This window comes from Enhydra lutris, unplaced genomic scaffold (assembly GCF_002288905.1).
Source record: "Enhydra lutris kenyoni isolate GAN:26980312 unplaced genomic scaffold, ASM228890v2 scaffoldscaffold20, whole genome shotgun sequence".
NCBI classification, from domain to species: domain Eukaryota; kingdom Metazoa; phylum Chordata; class Mammalia; order Carnivora; family Mustelidae; genus Enhydra; species Enhydra lutris.
The window spans coordinates 3,181,876-3,204,845 of NW_019154104.1; the positions used below are offsets into that span (position 1 = coordinate 3,181,876).

A 22,970-nucleotide genomic window follows, 5' to 3' on the forward strand; every position below is an offset into this window, starting at 1 on the left:
TTAGCCATATTACATATTAGTCTAGAATTAATAATTCTGGACATAATTAAAATGAAATAGTCCATTAACACCAATGATGGTGGCCACTTGCTGAATTATGAAAACCAGACTGATAAACACCCTATTTGCCCGCATCAACCTGCAGGTTTTTTCTAGCCCAAGATAATCTCACAAATTTTCCCTAGATGTCAATCAAACTCACTGTTTGTTTGTTTAGTGGTAAAATATATGTAACATAAAATTTATCTTTTTATCCATTTTTTTTTATCCATTTTTTTTAAACATTATATTGGGACGCCTGGGTGGCTCAGTTGGTTAAGCTGCTGCCTTCGGCTCAGGTCATGATCCCAGGGCCCTGGGATCGAGTCCTACATCGGGCTCCTTGCTCAGCAGGAGTCTGCCTATTCTATACACCTCATCTAAGTGGAATCATACAATATTCGTTCTTTTGTGATGCGCTTTTTTTCACGTAGCACAGTATCTTCCAGGTTCACCCATGTTGTAACATGTATCAGAATTTCACTCCTTTTACAAGCTGAAAAATATTCCATTGTTCGTCCACACCACATACTGTGTATCCAGTCACCTGTCAGTGGACATTTGGTTGTTTCCACATTTTGGCTACTGTGAATAATCCTAAGAACATTGGTATACAAGTGCCTGTCCCTGCTTTCCATTCTTTTGGGCACTTATCTGGGAACTGAATTGCTGGATCACATGGCAATTTTTCTGACAACTTGAGGAACTGCTCAACTGTTTCCCACAACAGCTGCATCATTTTACATTCCAACAAGCAATGCCCAAGGTTCCAATTTCTCCTTATCCTTGCCAATACTATTTATTTTCACTTGTTTTTTGGAGAACAGTCATTCTAGTGGATATGAAGTGGAAGGGGAAGTGATATGTCACTGTGGTTTTCATTTGCACTTTCCTAAGACTGGTGATATTGAATATCTTTTCTTGAGTTCATAGGCCATTTGCATATCTTCTCTGGAGAAATGTCCCTCAAGTCCTTTGCATATTCTGAATTGGATTTTGTTGTTGTTTTTGTTGCTGAGTTGTAAGGGTTCTTCATATATTCTGGATATTAATCCATTATCAGATACATGACTTGTGAATATCTTCTCTCATTCTGTGTGTTATCTTTAATTCTCTTTAGTGTCTTTTGACGCACAAATTTTTTGATTTTATTAAAAATTAATTAAAAAATTAATTTTTAATTTAAATTTGGTAAAACCCAATTTGTTTCTTTTGTTGCCTGTGCATTTGATGTCATATCCAAAAAATCATCAAGCCCCAAAATGTAAATATTTCCCCTATCTTTTCTTCTAAGAGTTTTATAGTGTTATATCCTTGGGGGGGACAGATATCTTGTTTATTAATTAATTTTAAGTTTTTATTTAAATTACAGTTAGTTCACATACAGTATAGTATTAGTTTCAGGAGTGGAACTTAATTATTCAACACTTCTATACAACACCCAATGCTCATAACAAGTGCACTTCTTAATCCCCACCAATTTAATCCATCCCGTTAATCCCTCCCCTCTGGTAACTATCAGTTTGTCTCTGAGGTTAAAAGCCTGTTTCTTGGTTTGGGCCTCACTCTTTTTTTTTCCCCTTGGCTCATTTGTTTTATTTCTTAAATTCCACATACAAGTGAAATCATAATGTGCCATTCTTATTTCACTTAGCATAATACTCTCTAGCTCCATTCATGTCATTGCAATGGCAAGATTTCATTCTTTTTTACAGCTGAATAATATTCCATCGTACACTTATACTGTATCTTCTTTATCCATTCATCAATCAATGGACATATAGTGTTAGCTCTTACATTAAGGTGTTTGATGCATTTTTAGTTAACTTTTGTATGTGATATATAGGGCAAGAATCCAACTTCTGTGTTTTGCATTTGGAGATTCAGTTTTCCCAACATCATTTGTTGAAAACTGTCCTTCCATGAAACAAATGGTCTTGGCACCCTTTCAAAAATCACTTGACCATAAAGGAGAGGCCTTATTTTTGGGCCCCTTTTTCTATTCCATTGCTCCATACATCTGTCCTTATACTTCTGTCCTCTATACATCTATCCTACCACACTATTTGGAACACTGTAGCTTTGTAGCAAGCTTTTAAATCAGGAAGCTGTGAGTCCCCCAACTTTGTTCTTTCTTTTCAAGATTGCACTGGCTATTAGGGAGGTCCACTGAGATTTCATATGAATTGCAGAATGTGGTTTTCTTTCTGCAAAAAGGCCAATTAGATTTTGACAAATATTGTACTGAGTCTGCAGAATGCTTTGGATAGTATTGTCTGTCATCTTAACAATACTAAATCTTTCAATCCATGAATGTGGAATACATTTCCACTTACTCATGTATTTAATTTCTGTCAAATTTTGTAGTTTTCAATGTACAAGTTATTGCCTCCTTACACTTATTTACAAGTATTTTATTGCTTTTGATGCTACCATAAATGGAATTAATTATTTACTTTCCTTTTCAAATTGTTCATTGTTAACGGGGAGAAACTAAACTCATCTTGTGTGTTGAGTCTGTATCCTGTAAATTCACTGAATTTGTTATAAATTCTAACAGGTTTTGTTGGTTTTTTTTGTAGAACCTTTAGAGTTTACTACAAGTAAAATCATGCATCTGTGAATAGAGACAATTTTACTTCTTCCTCTTCAATTTGTATACCTTTTCTTTCTATTCCTTGCCTAATCAATCTTTCTGGCTAGAACTTTATTTTTTTAAAGATTTTATTTGAGAGAGAGGGAGAGACAGCACATGGGGGGAGGGGCAGAGGCAAAGGGAGAAGGAGACTCCCCACAGGGCAGGGAGCCCAATGTGGGACTCATTCCCAGGACCCTGGGATCATGACCTGAGCTGAGGTCAGATGTTTAACCAACTGAGCCACCCAGGTGCCCTGGTTAGAACTTTTAATACCATGTTGAATACAAGTGTGAAAGCAGGCATCCTTGTCTTATTCCTGGTCTTAGCTTTCATGCTTACATAAGTGAGTATGATGTTAGCTGTGGATTCTTTGTATATGGCCTTTATCGTGTTGAGGAAATTTCCTCTTATTCCTTTGTTTTTAACATGGAAAGGTGTTGAATATCCCTAAATGCTTTTTCTGTATCTGCTGAGATGATCACATTGGTTTTTTTCCTTCATTCTATTATCAAGTCGTATTACTTTGAACGATTTTCTTTCACTGAATCTTCTTTGCATTCATAGAACAGATCTCATTTTGTCATGACATATATTCCTCTTAATATATGTTATACTGAATTAAAACGGTGTAGCTCAACGATCACCCTAATATTCCATCTGGAGGCAATTTCTGATCAAAACCACATGGAGCTGGACCCAAGCAGAAACTACCAGCTTGATGAAATGGGGATTAAAGTTTGGAGAGGGTGAGGTTGCTGGAAGTTGCAGGGCAACATTCTAGAAAGGAGGAACGCAAGCAGGGAAAAAAAAAAAAGAGAGAGAGATTCAGGCATCTGCATGAGTCTTTACCAAGTACTGGCCCATGCATATGTTGAGTCAAATTCCACAAAGCTGGAAAAACAAACACTAGGAAGTTGTACACTGAATTGTTATCGGAGTTCACAAAATGCAAGGAGACTTTCAAGTTCTGACCAGCCAGAATGGAAATCCTCAGTGATTCATTTGAAAATTCTGTGGACACTCACTTAGAGCATCCCTCATTTGTAGAGCTGAACTTATGTGAAGTAAATGCTACTTTAGAACATAGAAAAGGTTACAAACAGGCCTTTGGGAGGTCAAACCCATCTATAAGTTACTTAGTTACTAACTACCTGCTAAAACAAAGGTAAACATTGTAATATTAACAATGTTAATGTAATAAAACAAAATGCAGACATGCAACAATGTAATATTTGGAACATCCAGAATCTAATTAAAAATTAACATGCTACAAAAAACAAGAAAAATGACCAATAATCAAGAGAAAAATCAGTCATTAGAAACAGCCAGAAATAATAAATGATGAAATGGGCAGACAAGATGTTTAAAAGGCTATTATAATTATGTGGACATAAAGTCAAATCTAATGACAAAACAGAACTTTTTTTTCAAGCCTTTAATCCATTTTGAGTTGATTTTTGTATATAGTATAAGACAGTGGTTCAGTTTCATTCTTCTTCATGTTTGCTTGTCTTTTGCATTCTGTCCAATTCTCCTAATACCATTTTTAAAGAGACTATCCTTTCCCTATTGTATATTCTTAGCCCCCTCATCATTAATTAATTGACTATACATGCATGGGTTTATTTCTGGACTCTCTATTTTGTTCCATTGATGTACATATGAATATGGAAGATTTTTTAAAAAATGAGACTTACAGGGTTTGAAAATTACAACGTCTGAAAGTAAAAATATACCAGATGTGATTAACAGCAGATTCGATACCACAGGAGAAAAGATAAATGAACTTGAAGACTTAGAAGAGAAACCACAGTAACATGGAGGATAACAGCAATATGCAACTGGAGTTCCAGAAGAAGAGGAAAAAGGGAAACAAAAAATATTCAAAGAAACAACTGGCTTGGGGTGCCTAGGTGCCTCAGTTGGTTAAATGTCTGCCTTCAGCTCAGGTTATGATCCCAGGGTTCTGGGATTGAGCCCTACATCATGCGCCCTGCTCAGCAGGGAGCCTGCTTCTCCCTCTCCCTCTGCCCCTCCCACAACTTGTGTTCTCTCTCGCTAGCTCTGCTCTGCTCTAATAAATTTTTAAAAATTAAAAAAAAAGAAACAATTGGCTCAAATTTGTGAAAAATCTACATAAACAGATCTGAGCTCAACAAACTCCAATCAGAATAAACACAAAAGAAAAAAAACAGCAAAGTACATCATAACCACATTCCTCAAAGACAGATATAAAGAAAATCTTATAAGTAGTCACAGGAAAAAGGACACTTAGGTACTAAGGTGCAAAGATGAGAATGACAATAGTCTTTTCCTCAGAAACTATACATGCCTTAAGTCAATGAAACATCATCTTTAAAATGCTAAAAGAAAAATAAAAGTCAACTTAGAATTTTATATCCAGTGAATATAGCATTCAAAAAGAATGGCAAAGTAACTATTTTTTCAGAAAAAACAAAGTTGTGAGAAGTTGTCACATGCAGATCTAAACTATGATAAATGTTAAAGGAAATCCTTCAGGCAAAAGAGAAATAACATTGAACAGAAACTGGATCTATATAAAGGAATAAAAGCACCAAATATCATAAATACATGGGAAAACACAAGTTAAAATGAAAAAGATGGACAAAGATACACTGAACAACTGGATTGGCCCTTTTAATATCATAAAAAGTAGACTTCAGAACAAGGAATATTACAGAGGGTAAAAAAGCACACTTCCTAATGAAAAAGGAGTCAATTCACCAAGATGACATTAAAATACTAAATATGAACATACCTAAGAGCAGAACTTAAATATATATGGAGCAAAAACTGAAATGAAAAAAAGGCAAATAAAATATGACAGTTGTAGATGTTAACACTTTCCTTGCAGTATCTGATAGAACAAGCAAACAGAAAAATCAGTAAAAATACAGAATACTTAAGCAACGCTAAGAACCAACTTGACCTAATTTATCTTTACAGGACAACACATTCAACAATTATGGAATAACATTCCTTTCTAATGCACAGGTAATGTTCACAAAGATTGACCACAGACTACTCCATAAGTCTGTGTTGCTAAATTTCAAAAGACATTAAAATTAGAAATCAGCAAAAATAACTGTTTTAGTTTTCTTGGGCTGCCATAACAAAATACCACAGAATACAAAGTTAAAATTTCTGTTTTGGAGGCCTGGAAGTCCAAAATCAAAGTACCAGCAAGGAAAATTTCATGCTGAGGCCTCCTCTTGACTTGTAGGTAGCTACCATCTCACTATGTGCTGCTGCTGCAGCTTCTTCTTCTTCTTCTTCTTTTTTAAAAAGATTTTATTTATATATTTAACAGAGAGAGAGATCACAAGTAGGCAGGTGGGGGTGGGGGGGAAGCAGGCTCCCCTCTAAGCAGAGCCTAATGTGGGGCTCGATCCCAGCACCCCATGACCTAAGCCAAAGGCAGAGGCCCAACCCACCGAGCCACTCAGGTGCCCTTAACTGTGTGCTTCTTTGTGCATGTGCAGAGAGAGAGAGAGAAAGAGAGAGAGACATAGAGAGAGACAAAGAGTTCTCTGGGTCTTGACAAGGACACTAATTCTATAGGATCAGAGCCCCAGCCTTAAGTTCATTTAACTTTAATTACTTCTGTAAAGATCTCCAAATCTCCAAATCCTGTTCACACTGAGGGTTAAGGCTTCAACATATTGGGGGGGGGGGGGAGGAGGTACCACAAACACTCAGTCCCAGTCCGTAAAAAAAGATATTGAAAAAAATTTCCTCAATGTTTGGAAAACAAATAACCAATGAGTAAAAGATGAAACTGTAAAGGAAACCAGAAAACACTACAGTTGAATGATAATGAAAATGAAATCACAATATATTAAAATTATGGGATGCAGCCAAAGCAATATTTAGAGGGAAATTTACAGTTTTACATGTTCACAGAAGAAATAAATAGGTATAAAATCAATGATTTCAATTTCTATTCTAAAAACTAGAAAAAGAAGACTAAATTAAACCTAAAGGAAGTAAAAGAAGAAAATAAAAGTGAAAAAAATTTAACAAAGCCAAAAAGATGGCTCTTTGAAAGAATTAATAAGGTTGATGAACTGCTAACAAGGCTAATCCAGAAAATGTACTTTATAGATTACCAATTTCAGGGATACAAATGGATTATCACTATATATCCTAAAGATATTAAAAGGATAAGGGAATATTATGAATAATTATGATGATTGTCAGTAAAACAGGAAATTTCTTTCAAAAAAACCCCCCACAACTTACCAAAACTGACTCCAGAAGAAATAGAATTTCTGAATATCCCCATATCTATTCAAAATATTTCCAAGTGTAGGAGTGCCTGGGTGGCTCAGTGGGTTAAGCCTCTGCACTCGGCTCAGGTCATGGTCTCAGGGTTCTGGGATCAAGCCTGCATCCCACTCTCGGCTCAGCAGGGAGCCTGCTTCTCCCTCTCCCTCTGCCTGCCTCTCTGCCTACTTGTGATCTCTCTCTCTCTGTCAAATAAATAAAATCTTTAAAAAGAAACCTCCAAGTGTATTAAAGATACTGAATTCATAATAAAAAAAGATTTTCCCACAACTTCAGGCCTAGACTATTACACTGGTGTATTGTAGCAAACATTTAAGGAAGAAATAATTTCCGTATGCAAAAAAATCCACGGTATGTTCATAATTTCACAAAATGTTTCTTAACCCATTTATTATGAAAAAGATCATCTTGGTACCAAAACATGAAATATAGATTAAAACAAAACTACAGAAAAATATTCCTCCTGTACATAGACTCAAAAATCCCAAAGAAAATATTAACCAACTGAACCCAGCAATATACAGAAAGGATGAATGTGAGGTTTACCTAAGAAATGTAAGGTGGTTTTAACACTGGTCAATCAAATGAACAAATTCAGCAATTAGTAAAGGAAAAATCATATGATTATCTCAGTAAATGCAGAAACAGCAGGTGGCAAAAGTCAACACTTTTTCATGATAAGTATTCTCAGCAAACTAAAAATATAAGGGAATGTTAAATCTGATTAAAAGCAGCTACAAACTAACATCCCTAAAACTCAGTGCAAGGAAAGGATGTCCACTCTTTCCACTAGTATTTTACCATTGTGCTGGAGGTCCTAGTCAGTATGGGAAGAAATAAAAGACAAAGATTAGAAAGAAATAAAACTGTCACTGTTGATGGATATGTATATGTGGGAATGGGGGGCATATAGGTAATCTCTATACCTTCCTCAATTTTGCTGTGAAACCAAGTGCTCTAAAGAAATAAAGTCTTAATTTTAAAAAATTAATATTTGCCTGTTGGTGGGAATACAAAGTGGTGCAGCCACTGTGGAAAACAGTACGTAGGTTCCTCAAAAAGTTAAAAATAGGGGCGCCTGAGTGGCTCAGTTAGTTGAGCATCTGACTCTTTATCTCAGCTCAGCTCAGGTCTTTATCTCAGGGTCGTGAATTGAAGCCCTGAGATGGGTATCACACTGGGTGTGGAGACTACTTAAAAAAAAAAAAAAAAAAAAAAAAGTTAAAAATAGAAATACCCTATAATCCAGTAAGCACACTACTGGGTATTTACCCCAAAACACAAAAACACTAATTCGAAGAGATATCTGCATCCCTAGTTTAGAGCAGCATTATTTACAATAGCCAAATTAAGGAAACAGCCTAAGTATCCACAGGCTGATGTATGGATAAAGAAGTGGCATATACATACAATGGAATACTACTCAGCCACAAGAAAAAGTAACATCTTGCCATCTGCAACAACGTGGATATAGCCAGAGAGTATCATGCGATGTGAAATAAGCCAAAGACAAATAACAAATGATTCCACTCAGATGTGCAATTTAAGAAGCAAAACAAATAACCAATGGGGAAAAAAAGAGAGAGGCAAACCAAGAAACATACTCTTGGAGAACAAACATGGTTACCAGAGGGGAGGTAGGGGGGTGTGAAATACGTGATGGGGATTAAGGAGTACATTTGCCCTGATGAGCACTGGGTGCTATATGGAATTGTTGAATCACTATACTGTACACCTGAAACTAATATTACACTGTATTTTAACTGTACTGGAATTAAATTTTTTAAAAAATTTTAATAACTACTACTACTCTGTTTTTCAGCCTTCTACACACAACAGCTGTTCCTTATCTCCATGACTTTGTCCTCTTCCCTTTGCCTAGAAACATACTTTACAGTAATTACTTGTTTAATTATCTCTTTACCCTATTGCAATAATTAGTTTCAATTATGAATAAGCTGTTATAAACACCCGTGCACAGGTAACCAGCTTTTGTGCATTTTTCTATCTCCTGTGCCCACACAGTACCTCGTCAATATACAGACCTCAGTTGGTGTGAAGTGACCGTTAATGCCTTTGGAAAGAACACCCAGGCCAGAAACAACTAACATTTCCGGCTCTGAGGAAATCTGGCAAGGTTTAAAAATTCTCTGTGAGACTCTAGCAAGCTTTTTCATAATCCAAAAAAAAGGCAGCACAAAAGAAAAAGAAGTAAAATATTGAAGGGAAAGGCCAATGACCTTAAAATTCCTATGACACAAGGGTCCCTGCCTTTCCGGGATGACTACCTCTTCTCCCGCTGGAGTCTATACGCCACATAGCAGCAGTAATGACAGGCACCACTTCAGTACTCGGGAGTGAATGGAATTATCTTTTCTTAGAACAGTGCCTGGCACAGAGTCTGCAATATAAAAATATTTGTAAAACAAACAAATTCATTTAGGTCTCACAAGTCTATAAGTAGGTTTGATTAATACTCTAAGGAATCATCTAAGGAAGATGAGGCATTTAGAAGTGTGGTAACTCGCCCAAGGTCTCACGGCTAGGAACTTGGCATTTTGGCTCTTCACCACTATGCTTTGCTGCTCACTGCAATTATGTTAAAATTCAGTTCTCTTCTGTAGCCACAGTATCTAGCAAAAAATAAATATATGTGAATAGAAAGGATGAATGAATGATTCAAACGAGTGACTCAAAAAAGAGATGAAATGACTAGGCATCTTGTCATTCAAAACCAGCCTGGTGGTGAGCACTAAGAAAAGCATGTATTGCATGGAGCACTGGGTGCTGTACATAAACAATGAATCTTGGAACACTGGCATCAAAACCTAATGATGTCTTTTATGGTGACTAACGTAACACAATTTTAAAAAAAAAATGTGCTCTGCAGAAATCCTCTGGTGCAAAGATAAAATACATCACTTGCTTTTTGCTACCTCTTCGAAAAGACATTAACAAGTAAATATGCATTGACAAACAGAGAAAGAGGGAAAATCTTTAACACTGCAGGAACAAAAAGATGGTGCCACAATCCAAAAACGTGTTACCCCCATGGCCAGTCCCTTCCTATCACAGTGCTCCATCGACAGGGGCAACAAAGAATATGGCCTCCCAAAGATGGTTCAGGCAGTACTGAGGAGGTATACCTGGGCCTCTATTTATTGCTATGTAAAAGAAGTTTCAAAATGAAGGAAGGATTGCTAACTAAGTCACTCAAAATAGAGTGCAAAGGACTTTGAGGAAGTAGGCCTTATGTACGTCTCCTATTTCAGTTTTCAGAACATCATTACTTTTTTTCACTTTTGCCAACTGGGCACATCCTTCTACTTTGGACAAAAGAGAGCTAATGTAACACCTGTTAATTAAATAGCCAATCCTGCATCAGATAATCAGCTTAAACTCTGCCAGCACCATTATAATTCTTTCAAAACAAGTTATGTGACCTTGTAGCATTTACTTTTATAAGCCTGTTCTCCCGGCTCACAATTCACGGCACACTTTCAATTTCGATTAACCCTGTCTCCCAGTGAAACCCCAAAAACATTCTGACTGCTTTATAGCCTCCTCTTCTTGACTGACAGCTCCTCAACTTCTTCTGAAATATCTATGTAGGTATCTTTAATCTCTCATTTCAGGATAAGCCTTTGTTCAAACTCTGAACATACGTGCCAGGTCTCTACTGGGTCATGTCTCCATTTGTTGCCTTTCTTTAAAAAGTTTCGATCTCTTCATTTTCACCTCATATTATAATCTGAACCCTCCCCAACTGCCATCTTTTCAACTTTCTCTTACTCTACTGCTTCTTACCCAAAATATGGTAATCTGCACATTGTAGTAGGCATGGATACACCATAGTTTTGTACAAGGGGAGGATATTATCTAATTTGTTTCTGAAACATTTCCTAAAGACATTTAATATGGTCTTGAGTCTCTTGTCTGACCTACAAGGAACCAAACCTACCTTACGAAGGTCCATAGTTATTATGGTTATTCTACCTCTTGAAGGTACCTGCCATATGCCTATCATAATTAATAATTATTCTCCTACTGAACTGCAAAATTCTTAAAAATAAGCATCTTTTATTCTTTATTCTAGTATTCTTTATTCTAGTATTCTTTATTCTTTTATTCTTTATTCTAGAAAAGAATTCTTTATTCTTGTCTAGTATGACAAGTATCATATTCTAGTATGATTCCTAATCATAGTGTAGGCACATAGCAAACATCAAATGAATGTTTTTAAGAACAGCTTCCCTTTATTTTTGACTCTCCTGAAACCAACACTTTGTTCCTAAATAAGAAAAGATCATCTTAGATCTTTTTCCTCAATAATTTTGTACTTATTCAAATAGTCATTGATGACTTTTCTGCCTAGTCATATGGCTTTAAAAAATGTTTCTATAGCTCAGCATCTATCAGCTTGCCTTTCTACTTCTTCAAAGTAATTCCTAGATGTTTTACTTCAGTTATTTTTGATTGTCTTGAAAAAATATTAACAAAAATGATCCTTGAAGCAATCTTAAAGACTTGTATAATACACTCTTTTTACTCGATGGGATTTTCTAGCTATTCTAGCTCCTTGTTTCTTGAATCTTAAGTTTCTTATGCATTATAACGCATTATGTTCAAATTCATTCTTTCTTATGCATAACACATTATGTTTAAATTCATTCTTTCTTTAAGTTAGTTGAGAACCCTGTTTGACTTTCTGAAAGTTGAATTAGACCACGTTACTGGTTCTTTTATCAATATTTCTATTCTATTTTTCCCGACATTTATGTCTTCCTAGTCATTTCATGAACACTTACCCACCACTTTGTGTCATACCCAGCAAGACATTAGGAAAACAAAAGACGAAGGATATGTATCTTTTGAATCAGAAGAGCTCATAGAGGGAGGAGACACAAGTAAGGAAGCAAATACAGAAATAAACACTAAGACTGAGATATGTACAGGGTCCAGTTGGAGCCTAAAGAGAACAAAAACTTTGTATGATGGTTCACAACCTGGGTTTTTAAGTCACACGGACTTGAATCTGATTCTTAACACTTCCTCTTAAAGAAATGTGTGACATAAGAGTCAAGGTTTTCTCATTTGTACAATGGTCTAATAACCATTTCAACTGTTCCTTGTCAGGAGTACAAGAGACAAAGTGTTTAGTTTAGCAATACATGACAAGCATTCAATAAATGGTGTATGGTATACGTAACAAGGAGGCAGCTAGCCTATATAAGGCTTCCTGGAGAAGGTTTTTGAATTCAGTCTTAATCAATGAACAGGAAGGGAAAGGAATCAAGACGGAACCTTAGAGAAAGGTTAAGTTTCCACACTAGCATTAAGAACTTGTCTAACAACCTCAGCAACCTCATCTCCCTTAACTCTCCTAAATGAACCCTCCCTTCTACCCAGGCTGGTGTACTCACTGACCTCAGAATATACTTTACTAATTTTCTCTTTTCTATTACTACACAGGCCATACCCTTCCCTGTGCCTGGCTCTCACCTACAGACTGTAAATCCAACATAAATTCTACCTTCTTGAAATTGATGGGTTTGGCCCTTATCAATGGCTCTATTCTTTGAACTTGTCCTGCACAAGGTGAGATTAACACACTCCCCACCACATTTCCTTGCCCTATGACAACATACAGGCTCATCATAGTCCTTAACCCTTTGCACTGAGATTTCACTTTTCAGGTGTAAATGTAATGTCTCCATTGGAATGTAAATTCCTAAGGGTAAGACTTCATACAAGCAAGAGAAAATAGGGCAAAGACATAGCACCTTAGTCTCAGATCTATTTGGTACATAAATGAACAGTTCAGAAAACGTAACAACAGTCTCAAAGTCAAATGCAAAGTGCATGACCAATCTGTAGAGACTTAAATGCTTGGACTTAATGAGGTTTCCTGTTTTTATGTTCTCCCTTGAAATGCCCTCACCTCTACCAACAGCAAACTATAAAAACTTTCCACTGTGGACTGTGCAAGTTGTCTAAGATGCCTCAAATCCTTAAGGCATGATATAATCAAATAAAGGCTAGGAGAAAGGCTGGGAATCAACTCCTTAGACATGGCTACTATATTGGAAGACAAGATATGGAATAGTAGAATCAACAGATCTAGGTTGAACTCACTGGCTTTAGAACTTGGACAAATCCCTAACCTCTCAGAGATATTTCCTCATCTAATAAAGTGGATGAATCACTTAGCACTCATGGTTGCTGTGAAGATTAAATGAGTTAATATATAAAGTAATTAGCATAGTATCAGAAATATAATACCCCACTAATTATTCATTATTAAAACACCATACCAAAGCAGTATCCTCTGCAAAAAAAGGTAGAAAAATAGAGATTCTCTTCCTTCTTTAAAGATAATATATCAGGAGCAACCTGCTGAAACCCACTGAGGCCTCAGCCCTGAACAAGGAATCCTAATGTTAACACCCAGTGGGTCACAAGGCTGTCCCTATGGCCAATCTCTATCTGTTACAGTGGGGCTGGGGGTAGGGGGTGGAGGGGGTGAGCTAGATTAGATTCTTGTGATACTTCTTAGAGTAACTGGGTCTTTTCAAAATTAAGAACTCTTAATTTAATAAAGGACAATGTGGGAGGCTTTAGAGACTGTAACCAAGCTGAGCTCCCACAGGGGGGAAAAAAAAATCAACAGTATTCCATAAAGAATAAAAGGTGAACTCTTCAAGTCTTTGAAGCCATTTAAAATTCTGACCACTGCCTCTGTCAATTCTTCAGATCACCCACTGTCAGTCCAAAATGGCAGGAATCGTAAGGAACACATGTGGAATGTCCCCCCTTCCCCCAAAAATCATCAACTCTTGGAAGTAAGTGGAAGACACTGCCAAAGTCATCCAGCCTAAGGGTCGCCTTAAAACAGTTGAGGAAGAAGGAACAGGTGAGATGCCAAGCTACATGCCAAGCTTCTTTCTGCCTCCTCAGATACTCACTTCTTCATCATAACTTCCCCAAGATTTCATTCGTTCCCTTGCAGTAAGCGTGATCAGACAGAGTAAGTTCATTTACCTTGCAAAATGGGCCCAAACACTGAAAATATCCCAACACTCTTGCCCTTGACAGAACACTGGCACAAAAGTGCAAGAGAATATATACATTTTTTGCTGTTAGCTGATTAAACTTTCAGGTCTCTGCACAGGAAGTTGTACAAAAAGAGTGACAATGTTGCCTACATACAGAAATGCATATTCGAACTAGAGGCTTTTCATATTTCTTCTGCAGAGCAAAAGATCTCTATGAGCCTATCAAAGTTACTGGGATAAATGACTTCTTCCCTGTGTGTCTTCATGATGACTCAGCGAAGAAAAGCTGAATCAGAATGTGAGACTTCCTAGACGTACAACATACCAGGTAACTAGTTCTGAGAGGCGAAAAACAGAAACTTGAAACATTCTCTTGTTAACTGAAACAACCAAACGTTAAATGACTGTTTTTATCCCAGTTCAATCCTAAATGAAATGACTGTTTTTATCCCAGTTCAATCCTAAGTTTGGGGCTCTACTTTCCTAAACTCTTAAGTCTATCAATTTATATGCGTAAGACAAGAACATACTTGGGAAAATTAATGGAGTCACCTGATGAATAAATACTCATTGTGAATAAATGCATATATACTATAGAAACTAAAGTACTTTGGGGGGAAATATATTAGCTAGATATAATTATTCTTCTTAATTAGTACCTTGAAGTTTGTCCTAACTCCAATGATTCAGAAAAATGTCAACACCAGGAATTTTCGGTCTGCAAGATCAACAGGATCAGAAAATTTTAGCAAACAGTGAGCTGAACATTTGTCAACCCTGCTCTGCAAACACCAAAAAATGTGATATTACTTTGAACTTTAAAAAAAATATTCAGTGACTTAAACACACAAAATAGTATCAGAGTTCTCCTCTGCTATAGCCAGGAGATCCTGGAAATATTGCAGATGCCACAGCAAAAGAACCACATCAAACTACGTTAAATTCTTAACGGGCAAGAATCAAATTCCAAATCACATCAAGGCAGCTAATATAATGAGGGATGCCTATGCTACAGACGAGAGACAAAATGGGAGCAGAACAACTTTAAATACTTGTGGGACAATCAGAAAAGGAGCTAGCATTGTTTTAACTGGCCCTAGGAACAAGTACCAATGGATGAGAAGTACAGAAAAGCAGATTTGGGGGTTAGCAATACTTTTTCATACTGGCCTCAAAAGTCAATAAATACTAAGAGTGAGAGAAGGAGAAATTTACATAAAGTAGGAAAAATGAATCTAAAAGAACTGGGCATACTGAGTGAGCATTCAAAAAACGTTTAGGAGCTGCTATGAAGTATGACACTAAATCATGCAGGTTAGAACAAGTTACTTTTCTATAAGTAAAGCTGACTTCCAGTCTGATATAACTAGAAAAAAAACACAAAGTATGGATGACTCTGAAAGCTATATTTTATGAAGAATAGTCTGTAAGTGGTGGTCAAGATATTGCAAAATTCCACAGGAGAAAAGATGATGGGCTGTCTTAGGTAGTGAAGATTCGAGCGGGGTTGCGGAAAGCTGCGGGAGATTTACAGAAACATTTCAGAACTAGAGCTCTGAGTACTTGATGACCTATTGAAGACTCTTGGAAAAAGTTATTTAGTAGGATTTACTGTGCTCATCTACCTATTCCTCTATCAAGAATAACAACAATAGTAGCAAACACACAGGGCTTTCCAGGTGTCAGGCAATGTTCTGAACGTTTTGAAGTATAGTCTACTATCATGCACATTTTACAGATGAGAAACTAAGGCTTAGTTTATATCAATAAAGTAGTCAGACAATCAGTGTCAAAGTTCTAGTAAGAGGTTAGATACCAGATGGATCTACATAATCCCAACGCTAAAGCTCTTAATCCATACACTAGACAGCTGTAAAGGGGAGGCAACAAAAACCAAGGCAGGCTGACCTTGAACAGCGTTAAGAGCCCACTCGAGAGAAAGCGCTGGCGGAAACGGAGCGGGGGGCGGTTCTAGGGGAAAGATGACTAAAGGCTAAGTGAGGATTTAGCGGTATCGGAATCACAGGATGTGCTTGTTTAAAAACAAACAAAAACAAAAACAAAAATCTGCACTGAATCGAAATTCCTAGAGATGGGACCTAGGAATGAACTTAAAAAAAAAATTATTTGGAATTAACATTTTTTTAAAGAAAAACCGAGAAACCCTGGGTCATTTTGAGGCACAACCAGGTCTGAAAAGTGCTGTAGCAAATCTCTAAGGTTTCTTTCCGTTTTAGCATTCCAATTGACATTCTAAATGAATTTCCCCAAAACGGAAAGAAGGCGGGAGGGATGATTCTAGCACCAAGAAAACGGCGATGCATTTACAGTCAACACTGTTTACGCTCCTGTTTTTACCGAACAGTCTCTCTCACAGGAACAGGGATTAGGCAGGCAACGGGAAGGAGAGGAGTGGTGTTTAAATAGCAGGCTCTGGGGCAGAACTTTCTAGCACTATCAGCACGCGAAAGAAAACCTTCCTGACTAGAATACAGATCACCTGTGATAAGCCGACTGAAAAATGAGGTGGGTTCCTCAGACCCGGGTCGGGCTAACGATGGATGCCCATATAGTCTTCTACGTGCTCAGAGCATTGTGGGGGAACCTCTAGGCTGGGGCCCGCTGGCTCCAAGGCCGAAGGAATCGGGCTCAGCAGGAGAGTTTTCTGCTCTGCCATCACCTCGAGCACCCTGCGCCCGGAGACGACCTGTGCCGCACATACCCGAGGGTCCTCTGGTAAGACTGATTTCCTCCTCAGTGACCAAATAATCCACTCTCCCGTTCATGTCTCACGGCTCTTCTGGCTTCCCACCTGGGACTGCCCGGCCTCGCGCAGGTGAAGGTGAACCAATCTCCGCGCGGCGCCCAAAGCACAGCGCTTTCGGTTTCAGGAGCCCGGCGACCGGAAGAGGAAGTCGGGAGCGCCGGGAGCGCAAGGCATACTGGGAGTCGTGGTTCTCCCGGCTTCCCTTGCCCCGCCCGCGCCACGAACTACCGGCTGAGATGAGTCGGTTACCATCCTCCTACTTTACCGTTGGGAGTGGAGGTCGTCAAGGTCGGAGACACAAATAAATTGATATTGGCGAGGAGAAATTCAACAAAATCTCGGGACATCTCGTGGGGGAGGGGGGAATAAATTCTGTTATTCGGATTAGCAGGGGCGTCGCAGGCAATCCGCTAATGCGACTGCAGAGAACGAAATCTCACCCTTTTACAGAGCCGGGCAGATACAATCCATCCCATGCATGTTCTCGTGGGAGAGAACTTAACACCATTTGCTGTATACATTCTTCGGTATCTCACCCCTGTAATGGCCACCCGTGTTAGGTAATTGCCACGATCCGAAAGAAAAATAAAACTGTGACAAGCAGGATACTTAAAGCTTGGAGCAAGGAGCCTAGGCTAACTCCTACAGTGAGGGGAAATGGGACCACTATTTTCCTTTCAAATCGAGTTGTACCTGATAAAAAGCTTTTTGGCTTTTGAAAAAAAAAATTATGTACAAATAAAAGATACAGAGGAGGGATGCCTGGATGGCTCAGTTGGTTAAGCCTCTGACCTGATGTCGGGGCAGGTCGTGATATTAGGGTCCTGGGATGAACCCTGCCTCACGCTCAGACCTCAGGGGGGCGGGGAGGTGGGAGTTGGGGGAAGGGGGGGACTGCTTGTTTCTCTCTCCATGCACCACGCGCCCCACCCCACCCCCGCTTGCGCTTTTGCTCCCTCGCTCTCTCAAATAAGTAAATACATTTTTTTAAAAAAAGATTGTATTTATTTGACAAGGAGAGACACAGTGAGAGAGGGAACACAAGCAGGGCCAGTGGGAGAGGGAGAAGCAGGCAGGGAGCCCGATGTGGGGCTCTATCCCGTGACCTGAGCGGAAGGCAGAGGCTTAAGGACTGAGCCCGCACCCCGCCACCCCAGCCCCCCACTCCCGCACCACAGTAAATACATTTTTTTTAAATTTAAAAAACAGGCAAAGGAAGGATTTATAATTACAAATTTGCTCAAGAAAATTTGCTAAGAAAAACTAGAGGGGTAAAGGTTTCTTCCTTTGGAAAATCCAAAGTTTTTATTTATTTATTTCTTACAGTAAGACTAGTGGATGCACTAGCTGTGACTTCATCAGCCTTCCTGACTTTTGAAGTAGAATTCCAAAACAGAGCTCTAAGGAATGATTTCGGATCAAAAACTCAAAAGCCTTAAAGTGCAGGAAGAGGACTTAAATGTGGGAAACAACCTGGAATTAGACCACAGGGATTGGTGGGGCACTTTGGAGGGTTGAAAAGTGCAGCTCTGATTAAAGCATTCAAATTCAGATTAAAAGCAGGAAAAAATATACAGTGGAAAAAAGTCTGTTTAATAAACGGTGCTGGGAAAATTGGACAGCTAAGTGTAGAAGAATGAAACTCGACCATTCTCTTACACCATACACAAAGATAAACTTGAAATGCATAAAAGATCTCAATGTGAGGCAGGAATCCATCAGAATCCTGGAGGATAACGTAGGCAGTAACCTCTTGGACATCAGCACAGCAACTTCTTTCGAAATATGTCTCCAAAGGCAAAGGAAACAAAAGCAAAAATGAACTTTTGGGACTTCATCAAGATCAAAAGCTTCTGCACAGCAAAGGAAACAGTCAACAAAAGAAAGAGGCAACCCACAGAATGGAAGAAGATATTCGCAAATGACAGTACAGACGAAGGGCTGATATCCAAGATCTGTAAAGAAACCCTCAAACTCAACACACACAAAACAGATAATCATGTTAAAAAATGGGCAGAAGACATGAACAGACACGTCTCCAAAGAAGACATACAAATGGCTAACAGACACATGAAAAAATGTTCGTCATCTTTAGCCATCAGGGAGATTCAAATCAAAACCATACTGAGATACCACCTTACACCAGTTAGAATGGCCAAAATTAACAAGACAGTAAACAACATGTGTTGGAGAGGATGTGGAGAAAGGGGAACCTTCTTATACTGTTGGTGGGAATGCAAGTTGGTGCAGCCACTTTGGAAAACAGTGTGGAGATTCATTAAGAAATTAAAAATAGAGCTACCCTATGATCCTGCAATTGCGCTACTGGGTATTTACTCCAAAGATACAGATGTAATGAAAAGAAGGGCCATCTGTACCCCAATGTTCATAGCAGCAATGTCCACAGTCACCAAACTGTGGAAAGAACCAAGATGTGTTTCAATGGACAAATGGATAAAGAAGATATGGTCCATATATACAATGGAGTATTATGCCTCCCTCAGAAAGGATGAATACCCAACTTTTGCATCAACATGGACAGGACTGGAAGAGATTATGCGGAGTGAAGTAAGTCAAGCAGAGAGAGGCAATTATCATATGGTTTCACTTATTTGTGGAGCATAAGGAATAACATGGAGGACATGGGAAGATGGAGAGGAGAAGGGAGTTGGGGGAAATTGGAGGGGAAGACAAACTTCTTCCCTAGTCTCCCCCAGAGACTGTGGACTCTGAGAAACTAACTGAGGGTTTTGGAGGGGAGGGAGGTGGGAGGCTGGGTGAGCCTGGTGGTGGGTATCATGGAGGGCATGTATTGCATGGAGCACTGGGTATGGTGCATAAACATTGAATTCTGGAGCACAGAAAAGAAATTTTAAAAAATTAATAAAAATTAAAAAACAATTTCAGATTAAATAATCAAACCAGAACCTACCATGTTTAAAAAGAGAGAGCGAGAGAGAGAGAGCGAGAGAGAGAGATTCAGCAGGAAGACCTCTTACTTGCTAATCCTGTAAGAATTTAATAAGGAATAATGACAAGAACACTGGAAATGATGTCAGAAGACCTGGTCTCAAGTTTTGGTCCCATCTTCTTAGTTGTCTGGCTTCGAGCGGGTAACCTAACATTTCATAACTGTGATTCCCCATCCGACAAAGGGCATGATAAAAAAATCTTTAAAATGTTGAAAAGATTAAATGAGATGACATTTTAAAAATTACTTCTCACTTCAGGGTCTCATGGGTTGCTCAGTCAGTTGGGCATCTGAGTCTTGGTTTTGGCTCAGGTCATGATCTCATGGGTCCTGAGATTGAGCCCTGGGCCAGGCTCTGTGCTCATCAGGGAGTCTGGTTGAGATTCTGCTTGAGATTCTTTCTCCCTCTGCCCTGCCTCATGTGCTCTGGCATACATGCTCTCTCACTCTCTCTCAAATAAATCTTAAAAAAAAAATTCTCATCTTCAAACTCAGATTCATACAACCCTCACTTCCAAGCCTCCTAACATGTTGATTGAATGAGTGGATAACATGATCGTAATAAAAAGCAGAATATGGTAAGTGAAAAAAGTAAAGTATAAATAAGTGAGATTGGAATATCAAGAGAGAAGAGAGAAAATAGAAGTGGGAAAAGCAAATCATCAATGAGGGAATATGCAACAAATGAATGAAAAAAAAAAACAAGAGAATTGCATGGAGCACTGGGTGTTATATGTAAACAAGAAATCTTGGAGCTCTACATCAAAAACTGATGAGGTATTATATGGTGACTAACATAACAATAAAACTTTAAAAAGACTCAAAATAAAGGGGAAAAAACTGTTGGTTAACAGAGTGGGAGGGATTGGGGGTGGGCAAAATAGATGAAGGGGATAAAGAGGTACAAAATTCCAGTTATAAAATAAGTCATGGGGATGTAATGTACAGCATAGGGAATATAGCCAATAATATTGTAGTAACAAACCCTGGTGAGGTGCACGTGAGCACCAAGTCAAGGGAGAGGGAGAATAGAGTGAGGCCAAAGGAAGGTAGGAAGAGGCCAAGGGAAGGTAGGAAGAGGGCTCCATAGACCCCTTAGGGATCACCCTCACAGTGGTACCTCCACTTTTCCAGTGACAATGAAGACACTGCTAGTGAAGACTACTTTTGACCCTCACCCCAACCCTGGCCAGGGTTTTGAATGCCAACCCCAAATGATTCTACCCTCCCTTGCTCCATCCTCATTTGCTCAGGCTTCCACTCTTCCACACTCTTCTCTGTGGTTAGTAGCACGTTAGGGAACTGTGTGAGCCCCCGAGAGGTTGGGGCCAGCCGGGGCAGGATGGAGATGGGGCAAAGAGAGAAGAAGGGCTGTTCAAGGATCCTTCTCCTCATGGGATCCCAAACTGTACAACCAGCTCCTCTTTTGCATCCACAGGGATCTGAGAAAGTGCACTGTAGGCATAAGCAGCTCTCCCGGAGACCTGCTGCGAGTCAGGGAAGGGGATGGGCTAGCTGGCCAGCACTTCGTGGGGCTGGCTGGTGAGAGATGGCAGCCATGGCAGCTTCTTTGAGTGGGTCAGGCTGCTGCTCAGCATAGCCAAGCAGGTGCCTACTGCCTTGCCCGGTCCATGTACTCGTGCTGCTCATGTCCACAGGAGACACGTCAATGATGTTGCTGGCTGTCTTAGCAAGGCTGGAGGAGAGCAGGGCCTGCTCATCTATCTGTGCGAGGGGAGGCAGGCTGTGGTAGTTGACTTCTGCTCCTTTGAGGGCTTTGGCGGTGGTGGGGGGGCGTCTGCTAGGGTCCAGCAGCAGCTTCTGCTCCTCCTGGTTCTGGTCCAAGTACTTGTTCTTGCTGCTGTAGCAGTACCCCATAACTGGGGTCTGGCTGGGTGCTCAGGCCAGGGGAGGAGAGCCAGCATCCCTTGGGAATCCCCTCGGTCATATGACCTGTGTGTCTGCATCTAGCAGACAGCCACCTGCTTTCCACCTAGCCCTTCTCAGAGGTGCACAGCTGCCCTTGTTCCTCTATATTTTAAAGTCTATTTTGTGGTAAGCAAAATACGTCAATCTGAGAAAGACAATTATCGTATGATCTCACTGATATGTGGAATTGAAGAAACAAAATGGAGGCGCATAAGGGAAGAGAGGAAAAAATAAAACAAAATGAAATCAGAGAGGAAGACAAACCATAAGAGTCTCTTAATCACATAGGAAACAAACTGAGGGGTGCTGGAGGGGAGGGGGATGGAGGGATGGAGTGATGGACATTAAGGAGGGCATGTGATGTCATGAGCACTGGGTATTATATGCAACTGATGAATCACTGACCTCTACCTCTGCAACTAATAGTACATTATATGTTAATTAATTGAACTTAAATTAAAAAAAAATTTAAAAAATAAAGCCTATTTTGTCTGATATAAGTATTACTACCTAACCTTTTTTTATTTTCACTTTCATTTGCATGGAATACCTTTTGCCATGAGTTTCAGTCTATGTGTGTCTTTAGGTCTGAAATAAGTCTCTTGTAGGCAACATATAGATGGGTCTTTGCTTTTTTTTAGTGCATTCAGTCATCTTGTGTCTGTCTTTTGATTGGAACATTAGACCGCTTACATTTAACGTAATTAATTGACAGGTGTGTACTTATTGCCATTTTGTTATTTTCTGTAGTCTTCTCCTTTTTTCTTACTCTCTTCCCTTGTGATAGATGATTTTAATGTTATGCTTGGATTTCTTTTTCTTTATTTTTTTTTGTATACCTGTCATAGGTTCTCAGTTTGTTACCATGAGGTTCATATATAAAATTCTAAGCGTATAACAGTCCATATTAAGCTGATGGTCGCTGAAGTTTGAACACATTCTAAAAGCACTACATTTACACTCCCCACTCCATGTTTTATATATATAATATCATACTTTACTTTACATCTCTTTATGAATCCCTTTACTCATTTTTATATAATTGATTTTACTTTGTCTTCCAACCTTCATACTAATTTTATAAGTGATTGATATTCTACCTTTATTATATGTTTGCTTTTACCAGTGAAAGGTTTTTATTTCATAATTTTCTTACTTCTAGTTATGCTCTTGTCTTTTCCACTTAAAGTGGTCTCTTTAACGTTTAGTGGTGATGAATTCCTTTAACTTTTTTTGGTCTGGAAAATTCTTTATCTCTTCTTC

General features: G+C 38.9%; 1 protein-coding gene and 1 pseudogene across 1 annotated transcript in view; both read right to left on the minus strand.

Annotated features, from left to right (window-relative positions):
- The window catches only part of LOC111148669 (synaptojanin 2 binding protein), a 38,877-nt gene extending 21,931 nt beyond the window's left edge, over positions 1 to 16,946 (minus strand). The window contains exon 1 of the mRNA XM_022505438.1: positions 16,763 to 16,946. Within this exon, the coding sequence (XP_022361146.1) occupies positions 16,763 to 16,826 (64 nt within the window). The 5' untranslated portion in view covers positions 16,827 to 16,946. The remainder of the gene's footprint in view (positions 1 to 16,762) is intronic.
- A 4,223-nt stretch (positions 16,947 to 21,169) lies between these two features.
- LOC111148792 lies at positions 21,170 to 21,656 on the minus strand (annotated as a pseudogene).
- Positions 21,657 to 22,970: the final 1,314 nt, after the last annotated feature.